Source organism: Salvelinus namaycush, chromosome 16, assembly GCF_016432855.1.
Source record: "Salvelinus namaycush isolate Seneca chromosome 16, SaNama_1.0, whole genome shotgun sequence".
Taxonomy (NCBI): domain Eukaryota; kingdom Metazoa; phylum Chordata; class Actinopteri; order Salmoniformes; family Salmonidae; genus Salvelinus; species Salvelinus namaycush.
The window spans coordinates 4,575,075-4,584,926 of NC_052322.1; the positions used below are offsets into that span (position 1 = coordinate 4,575,075).

General features: G+C 45.4%; 1 protein-coding gene across 2 annotated transcripts in view; it reads left to right on the forward strand.

The window, feature by feature from the left end:
- LOC120060919 (dynamin binding protein) overlaps window positions 1-8,686 on the forward strand; it is a 115,233-nt gene extending 106,547 nt beyond the window's left edge. For both annotated transcript variants that reach the window (XM_039010351.1, XM_039010352.1), the window contains 9 exons: window positions 3,900-4,099; window positions 4,222-4,352; window positions 4,587-4,691; window positions 5,433-5,561; window positions 5,702-6,034; window positions 6,554-6,736; window positions 6,839-7,037; window positions 7,371-8,047; window positions 8,297-8,686. In XM_039010351.1, the coding sequence (XP_038866279.1) occupies window positions 3,900-4,099; window positions 4,222-4,352; window positions 4,587-4,691; window positions 5,433-5,561; window positions 5,702-6,034; window positions 6,554-6,736; window positions 6,839-7,037; window positions 7,371-8,047; window positions 8,297-8,482 (2,143 nt within the window). In that variant the 3' untranslated portion in view covers window positions 8,483-8,686. The remainder of the gene's footprint in view (window positions 1-3,899; window positions 4,100-4,221; window positions 4,353-4,586; window positions 4,692-5,432; window positions 5,562-5,701; window positions 6,035-6,553; window positions 6,737-6,838; window positions 7,038-7,370; window positions 8,048-8,296) is intronic.
- The last annotated feature ends 1,166 nt before the right edge of the window (window positions 8,687-9,852 follow it).

Sequence of the window (9,852 nt, forward strand, 5' to 3'; positions counted from 1 at the left end):
TGTAAGGGCTGTTATTGTGGAGTGGAAATGTCTAGGAGCAACAATGGCTTAGCCGTGAAATTGTAGGCCACACAAGCTCACAGAACGGGACCGCCGGGTGCTGAAGCACCAAAAAATTGGTTGCAACAATACCACTAAATCTAAATGCTACAGCAAACAATGACATTCTAGCGATTCTGTGCTTCCAACTTTGTGGCAACAGTTTGGGGGAGGCCCTTTCCTGTTTCAGCATGACAATGCCCCTTTGCACAAAACGATTTGCTGAGATTGGTGTGGAAGAACTTGACTGGCTTGCACAGAGCCCTGACTTCAACCCCGTCGAACACCTTTGGGATGAATTGGAACGCAGACTGTGAGCCAGGCCTGATCACCCAACATCAGTACCCGACCTCACTTATGCTCTTGTGGCTGAATGGAAGGAAATCCCCACAGCAATGTTCCAACATCTAGTGGAAAGCCTTCCCAGAAGAGTGGAGGCTGTAGAAGCAGCAAATGGGGGACCAACTCCATAATAATGTCCATGTTTTTGGAATGAGATGTTCGACATACTTTTGGTTATATAGTGTATGTAGGGCCCTATAAAATCTGTGATGTCGAGAACGTGGAAGGAATCAAGAAAATCTAGACATTAAAAAGGAATTCAACAACATTCAAAAATGTATTGAACTTAGAAGGGAATCAACTAAATGTATTGAAAATGTATTAATTTGCAGAATGCATCAGTGATTCGTATTTCCTGCAACTTTCTGAAGAGGCAACGAGAATTCCCCCTGTCTGTGTATGTGCGGTGCATCTACCACTTTGTGTAGCATTCAGCGATGATGTTAATGAGAAGTCGTCTGGTAGATGGAAAGGCTTTCCCAAAACCCTTGTCAATTAAATGTTAACTACACTGAACAAAAATATAAATGCAACATGTAAAGTGTTGGTCCCATGTTTCATGAGCTGAAATAAAAGATCCCGGAAATTTTCCATATGCACAAAAAGCATATTTATCTCATATTTTGTGCACACATTTGTTTACGTCCCTGTTAGTGAGCATTTCTCCTTTGCCAAGAGAATCCATCCACCTGACAGGTGTGGCATATCAAGAAGCTGATTAAACATCATGATCATTACGTAGGTGCACCTTGTGCTGCGGACAATAAAAGGCCACCCTAAAATGTGCAGTTTTGTCACACAACAGAATGCCACAGATGTCTCAAGTTTTGAGGGGGCGTGCAATTGGCATGCTGACAGCAGGAATGTCCACCAGACATGTTGCCAGAAAATTGAATGTTAATTTCTCTACCAACGTCGTTTTAGAGAATTTGTCTGTACATCTAACTGGCCTCACAACCACACACCACGCATGTGTATGGGGTCCTGTGGGTGTACGGTTTGCTGATGTCAACGTTGTGAACAGAGAGCCCCATGGTGGCGGTGGGGTTATGTTATGGGCAGGCTCAAGCTATGGACAACGAAAACAATTCATTTTATCAATGGCAATTTGAATGCACAGAGATACCGTGACGAGATCCTGAGGCCCATTGTCGTGCCATTCATCCGCCACCATCACCTCATGTTTCAGCATGATAATGCACTGCCCCATGTTGCAAGGATCTGTACACAATTCCTGGAAGCTGAAAATGCTCCAGTTCTTCCATGGCCTGCATACTCACCAGACATGTCACAAAATGAGTTCCCGCCAATGTCCAGTAACTTCTCACCCCTCTTCAATGGCTGTGTGACAACATTCCACAGGCAACAATCACTGCATGAAGCTAATGTACAAAAAAAAGTATGAATGTATGTACTTGTAAGTCGCTCTGGATAAGAGCGTCTGCTAAATGACTTAAATGTAAATGTAATGGTGGTCACGCCAGATACTGACTGGTTTTCTGATCCACGCCCATCATTTTTTTTTTAAAGGTACCTGTGACCAACAGATGCATATCTGTATTCCCAGTCATGTGAAATCCATAGATTAGGGCCTAATTAATTGATTTAAATTGACGGATTTCCTTATATGAACTGTAACTCAGAAAAATCTTTCAAATTGTTGCATGTTGCGTTTATTTTTTTCAGTATACGAAGTAGCCTATTCTTACCTGGCAGAATGATACCCACTGGATTGATCCAAATAATCATGGTATTTGTTTTGCAAACTCTACCATCAAATGACTCTAAACTCTACAAAAACACAGCTAAACAAAATCTTGCTAGGAATGAAGGGGTAATCCAGACCTCAGAAGTGTTCTGCTGGTGTGGTTTGTTCTGGACTTAGAACATCGCATTTAGGGTTTTTTTCTATTAAAAAAGTGAATTTGAGAGGGGAAAATGGAAACCTGGAAAATCATTAAGGAGAAAACTGAATTTGGGGAAAAAAATGTAAATTATTTTATAGGGCCCTACGCCTGTAACTGCGCTTGTAACTGGATCAATGGCACAAATGTGAGCGTGTGTTCAGTGTCATTGATGAAGGGCAGTGGTCACCAACCTTTTCTCAGTCAAGATCACTTCCGGAGTCAAAATGCAAGCCGAGATCTACCACGCAGATTTTTTTTATCTATAGGCCCAATACGTTATCACTGCATATTGGCTGTGCTTGAATTGCCCTGCCAATGTTGTTCTTTTCAGACCATTTTGAAATTATATATTTTTTTAAAGTTAGGTATATGATCACACTGGTAATATAAATGTTTTTGTATTACTTGTGAGGCACAGATGAGTGAGCATAATGATTTCCTTTTTTTCTGGATTGATGGCCTGCATCTAAGGGTCAGACTGAGGAGAGGGAGGGAGCAGCGGCGAGGCTACCTCGAGAGAAGGGGAAACAGTCTTCCAGCTGAAAACAAAACTCTAGTCGCACTGCATTATTTCTGCCTCACGCACCAATTCATGTTGTTAGCTACCCGTATGAACAGAAATATTCCTCGATATAAAAAAAGGCACAATCCGCAATCTAATAACAATGCAAGCTTGCAGATGCAGTGCTGTGTGGAAGTAGGTAGAAAGTGCATTTTATGGCTTATAAGTGTTGACAGTGCTGAATAACAACTTAAACATAACATAAAGACAGCAGCTTTTCGCTGTATTCGTGGAGTCTCTCTCTCTAGTCATGATTTTAAACGTTTTGAAACCTCACAGTATCGACTTTGCTGTGCATTCGAGTCTTCTTTTTAGTCAATTGTTCAAGGAAACGGTAATCTGAGCTATCTGATTTGCCAGTGTTAGGCCTATATTGTAGGTGCACTTGATTTGCTCTCTAGGCCTACCGGGTATCGTTGGGTTTTTTACATAAATGTTTGGTTGATTGACTAGGAATACCTTGGAAATCGACCGGTTGGTGACCACTGATGTAGGGCATCACTTGGCGAGGGACGTGTCAAGTGATGTCAGAGTTGGTGGGTGTAGCCAGCTTGGTTTGTGGTTGTGTCCCTTCCCCAAGTGACTGGTGGGTGTAGCCAGCTTGGTTTGTGGTTGTGTCCCTTCCCCAAGTGACTGGTGGGTGTAGCCAGCTTGGTTTGTGGTTGTGTCCCTTCCCCAAGTGACTGGTGGGTGTAGCCAGCTTGGTTTGTGGTTGTGTCCCTTCCCCAAGTGACTGGTGGGTGTAGCCAGCTTGGTTTGTGGTTGTGTCCCTTCCCCAAGTGACTGGTGGGTGTAGCCAGCTTGGTTTGTGGTTGTGTCCCTTCCCCAAGTGACTGGTGGGTGTTCCAAAGCATCTCTTGCTCACATTCTAATTCTCTCTCTGTTTTGAATTTCAATCCTGTCCTTTCCCATTTCTCCTCACTCCTCCTTTACCTTCAAACTCTCTCTCTGTATTTCTCCATCCCCAATCCCCACCACCTTTCTCTCTTTCCTTCTCACAATCTCCTTCCTATTACCCCCCCCCCCCCCCCCCCCCCCCCCCACCTCAGGGGGAAGACCAACTACATCAACCTGGGCTCATTCCTGATCAAGCCGGTGCAGAGGGTGATGCGGTACCCACTGCTACTAATGGAGTTGCTGAGTGCCACGCCCGAGTCTCACCACGACAGGCCCCTACTGGCCCAGGCACTGCTGTCCATCAAAGAGATCAATGTCAACATCAATGAATACAAGAGGAGGAAGGACCTGGGTATGAGCAAAAGCCTGCACACGCTTAGTCCCCTTCCAAAACTGAAGTTGGAGACCCTTGCTTTAGTTTACTAGTGTATTTAGCAACGGTTTTTAACTCATGTGTCCCCCTCCTGTCCACAGTGCTCAAGTACAGGAAAGGGGACGAGGACACCCTCATTGACAAGATCTCCAAGCTGAGCATGCACTCCATCATTAAGAAGTCCAACCGCGTGAGCAGCCACCTCAAACATCTCACCGGGATCTCCCCCCAGGTATGGCTACAGGTTGACCAAAGGTGACCTCCATGGTCACAGTACATTTGTCCATGACTACATTGATTGAGTGTAAAAATAGAAGTGGCGCGTAAGTCTCACCATGTCTGTCACATACATCTTTAAACACCTCTAAACTAGCAGCAGTCTTCCCTTCCCGTTGCACTCCTATTTGAATTCGGACTGGTGGTGAAATCTGTTGTTGCTGTTGGTTCTCCACCTCCTTCTCTTCAGATCAAAGATGAGGCGTTTGATGAGGCAGAGAAGAGGTTCCGACTCCAGGAGAGACTCATCAAGTCCTTCATCAGGGACATCTCTCTGTACCTGCAGCATATTCGGGTAAATAGTCATATCCTACTACATACAGTCACACTAGAGTATGTAGAATCACACTTCAAATTCATTTATTCACGTACAAGTGAATTGGTCATTGAAATACAAGCATTCAGAATTAATTCAAGCAGAAGACTGGGCTCCCGAGTGGCGCAGCGCTCTAAGGCACTGCGTTATAGCAACGGCTGTTGTCGGAGCACAAGTTGTAGTACACCTGAGTTGCACAGCGGTCTAAGGCACTGCATCTCAGTGCAAGAGGCGTCACTAAGGTCCCTGGTTCGAATCCAGGCTGTATCACATCCGGCCGTGATTGGGAGTCCCATAGGGCGGTGCACAATTGGCCCAGCGTCGTCCGGGTTTGGCCTGGATTGGCCGTCATTGTAAATAAGAATTTGTTCTTAACTGACGTGCCTAATTAAATAAAGGTTAAGTAAATAAAATAAAAAATATGTGCATGTCAAAAAGCACATATAATGAATGGTATGCACTATTGCTAATGTTCAATCACTATCAGCGATACCCACCTAGACTGTTTCTACTGCACTGTAAACTTGCTCCAAAATCGACTTTTGACCAGGGTTTTCTTCCTTCGGGCATACAACCGAAAACAATTTTAAAAAGTCCCTTTTTGCCTCAGTCCATTTTCTTCCATTTGGTGCCTAATGAACACGACCCAGATCAATCACTCTTCTTCTATCATGTCATTGGCTGGCCCATGTGTTGACTGGCGTGTGTGTTGTCCAATAGGAATCGGCCTCAGTGAAGGTGCTGGCTGCTATCAGTTTCTGTGACATCTACACAGACCGGAGCCAGCTGGACCCTGAACAATTCCAGAGAGCCCACCGTTCCATTAGCGACCAGCAGTTCCCCCACTTTGTGAGTGTTGACATCCAATTTTGTTCTAATCATAAGACCGTTATGAAGCATGTCCCAATATAGAAAACAAACTAAAACTTTCTTCCCTTTCCCGTTTGTGTGGTGTGTGTGTGTACGCGTGCGTGTATGTGTGTAAGCAGAAGGAGCGAGCGGAAGCCTTGGTCATCTTCCCTCTCACCCAGCTTCTGCTCATGTTTGCCGGGCCCCACAAGCTCATTCAGAAGCGCTTTGACAAGCTGCTGGACTACGACAACTGCAAGGAGCGCGCTGAGCGCCTCAAAGACCGCCGCGTCCAGGAGGAGCTGCAAGCGGCACGCAACAACTACGAGGCGCTCAATGCCCAGCTGTTGGACGAGCTGCCCAAGTTTCATCGTGCCGCTGAAGACCTGTTTACTGGCTGTGTGAGAGCCTTTGCACAGGCCCAGAGAGATTTTACCAAGCTAACGCTCGGCCAGCTGCAGCCTTTGCTACAGGTAAGTGTGTGTGTGTGTGTGTGTGTGTGTGTGTGTGTGTGTGTGTGTGTGTGTGTGTGTGTGTGTGTGTGTGTGTGTGTGTGTGTGTGTGTGTGTGTGTGTGTGTGTGTGTGTGTGTGTGTGTGTGTGTGTGTGTGTGTGTGTGTGTGCGCTAGAGGGTGACATTATGTTGGGACCTGAACCCTGCATGTCATATGGGGATTATTCCAGATCAAATTCAGGACAGGACATGTTGGACAACACAGGCATGGACAATACAGGAACTATTGAGAACTGCGACATACAATATATATTTTTTGTATTCTTGATATTCAGAATTCAACTTTGGAATGCAGAGTGCTGGAGGTATTATAGTATCACATCTATGCATTATTGGCATAAATGATCTTGCTCCCAGCTGAGTGAATGGGATCTGCATTCATTTCTAGTTAATGTCTTACTGGCACACAAGGGTTACTGCTGGCTTTAGTAACTAGTGTCTATTGCTTTTTTCTCTCTCTTGTTTCTCTCTTGCTCCAGTTATCATGCATTGGGGGCAATGAGGGGAACCTGATATCATTGTTCCAAGAGGAGTATGGTAGAGTCCTCCAGCTTCTACAGCGCTTCAGCTTCTGCCAAGAGAGCCTGCCACCCTCCACACGCAAGCCTCTTGACAAGAAGACCCTGGAGAAACAGACCTCCAAGAAGCAGTTGCAGGGACCGGTGAGTGTTTCTGCTTACCTAGATGCCAGTTCCACCCACAAGACTAGTAGTATAATGATATACTAATGGTGTTGAATGTCTGTTTCTCTCTTCATATCTTAGCCTAACTACATCCTGCAGACAGATGAGCAGAGAGCGGGACTGTTGGCCCGGTATGGCCCGGAGAAACTCTTCCAGGCGGAAAGGAACTTTAACGCAGCCCAGGAGTTGGACGTGTCCATATTAGTGGGAGACATTGTGGGCGTCATCAAACAGCAGGACCCCATGGGCAGCAACAACCGCTGGCTCATCGATAACGGGGGTAGGTATGGGGTGCTACACAAGAAGCAGAGCTATTGAGATGGAGAATATTGGTTGGGAAATAATGGGGCTGTACGTACTCTACGAAATCATGTGGTAACAATAGATAGTTTTGCGTACTTATTTGATTGTACGTGCTTGTTTCGATCCCAAAACCCTTGACTGCAGACTGTAAAATAAAGTGTAACTTGTTATTTTTGTTTACACTGAAGTTGGTTGGTGGTAGTAGAACTCATTGATTAGTGTCGTATAGTGTGAAAATTAATACAATCCTGCAAATCTTCATTGGCATGATTGCTGATCAGTGATTAATTCATATTTTTTCTCTCTGCAGCCTCCAAGGGCTTTGTGTACAGCTCCTTCCTGAAACCCTACAACCAACGCAGGAGCCAATCGGATGTCTCCATTGAGAGCCAGTCCTCCAATGAGTCAGGCTATGGTGGCTCATCCCCTGTGTTCTCCCGCCAGAACAGTAACAGCACGCTGACCTTCAACCAGGAAACGTCCGCCGTCAGCTTCTCCACTGCCCCTCACACAAGCCACTCCTCACCCCGCCCCAACCTTGACCTAACCCAGGACCCCACCCTCTCTCGCAGAACCCACCGAGACACTCCCTCGCCAAACCGCAATCCTGCAGACTCCCCCAGAAATCCCTCCAATCACCGGGACCTGTTGGACCCAGCGCTCCGAAACTCCCCCAATCACAGAGACATTACAGACCCCACCTACCGACAGTCCTCTAATCACAGGGACTCGTTCGACTCAAGTAAAACAACACCAACCAATCACAAGGAGCTGTCTGACTCTTCGGAGACAGAATCTTGTTCTTCGCACAGAAACAACCGTTTGGGTCTTTCTCAGAGATCTGGCCCAACTGAGGCGGCCCTTGGCTCGTACCAACGGAATGGAGATGGTGGTGGTCAGAGGAGGTCCCCATACTCAAGGGATGAGTTCATTGAACCAGAGGCGGAGCCCAAACCTGAGCTCGAGTCAGAGCTCGATGGGCATCAGGTATGACTGGCCTACAATAGGACTGCGAAATAAAGTCTGTTAGTAGAGGAATGTATATAAAGAGTTTGTTGATAAATCAGTCATTTGATAAATAGTTATGTTGTGTATTTATTATGTTGGAATAGGTATTCAACTATTCCTCAAAAAATAATTGTTTGAAACCATCTTGAATGCAATATTATAATTTTACATTATTCCTTTGTTCAGACACTGTTAACAGAAGACAATCTAATCATTTTTTCATTCTAGATTTACTATGCCATCTACTCATTCACTGCCCGCTGTGCTAACGAGCTGAGCATCTCGGCCAATCAGCGTGTCCGCATCCTGGAGTTCGAGGACATGAACGGCAACAGCGAGTGGTGGCTCGGTGAGGCGGGGGGCAGGCGAGGCTACATCCCCTCCAACTATATTCGCAAGTCTGAGTACACCTGAAAAATTCCCCTGGGGGAAGGTGCCCCCTAACCCCCAAAGTCAGAGCCCCCACACTAGAATGAGCTCACCCCGTGATAGCAGACTGCTCTCCAGACTCCAAACAACAACAAACATACAAACAAACACTTAAACAAATGACCAAACCATCAACAGGATATCTGGTGCCTTAATATTGAAGGGGATCTGTGGAGTTTTTTGGGGGGGGGGGGGACTTTACCGTGCTGCTGATCCACTTCTTTGAAAGTTGTTAAATGACTATACTGTATTTATAGACTTTTTTTTTCATTTTTGTTACTACTTGGGAGAGTCTCTTCTCTTTTCCCTCATATGCTGTGATACACTTGTGAGTTGCCCAGGCTCAGAACCAAACACACTGGGTCTATAGAGTTGGTTATATGTTAGATAACCTCATTGGGGAAGCTTATTGGGCTGTGAGTTAGGAATTTGAAGGGGTTTGGTTCAGACTTCAAAACTCAAATATCCTGAGGCATAAACTCAGACAACAGATCTCCAGTATAACATTTCAATTGTGTGTATGTAATTTAGAGCATTACCCTACAAAGTGAACAGTGAGATGAGGATGATAATGATTTTGTGCAGTATATAGTCTACTTGTGAGACACTGGGGCTACATTTCCAATTCTCTACCCTTCTCCCGAAGTGTGCGCCCATTCACTCCCCCTCATGGATTTAAAAGGATGGAATGGTGTGAGGAATATGTTGGTGGAAACTCTCCAGCCGTGCTTGCACCAATCCAATGCTTTTAAATGAATGGGGGGTGAACGAGTGCACACTTCTGGAGAAGGGTAGAGAATCGGAAACCCAGCCCAGGTTAAAAACCGCCGGTATTGTGAGTATGAAGTGGCCTTGAGAAGCAGGTTGGGTTTAGAGCAGTGGAGGCTGCTGAGGGGAGGATGAATCATAATAATGTACTGGGACTGGGGTACCATTCCTCCTATTCCACTTCAGCAATTACCACGAGCCCGTCCTCCCCAATTAAGGTGCCGCCAACCTCCTGTGGTTTAGAGCATTGAACACTATTGTGGGTTGATCAAAAGGTAATATCTACTGTAAGTGTACTTTCCATCCTAAAGCCCATAAAAAATTTAAATAATCACAAACATGCTCTTATTTACATTTTTTAAATCAAAGGAACAAACAAGGATTGTAAGCACTCCTTTAAAATGATCTGTTTGTAGCTTGAATCTGAATGCAACGGTTCTGTAGCTCCATTCAACTGGGTTTGACAGAGTGTGTAAAAGCTGAGAGTGATGAAAGGTTTTCCTATAGTGAGGGTGGGAGTTTAACCAATAGGGACAAAGACGATCTGGCTCCGACTGGTCTCTCGCTCTCCTCATACATATACGGTA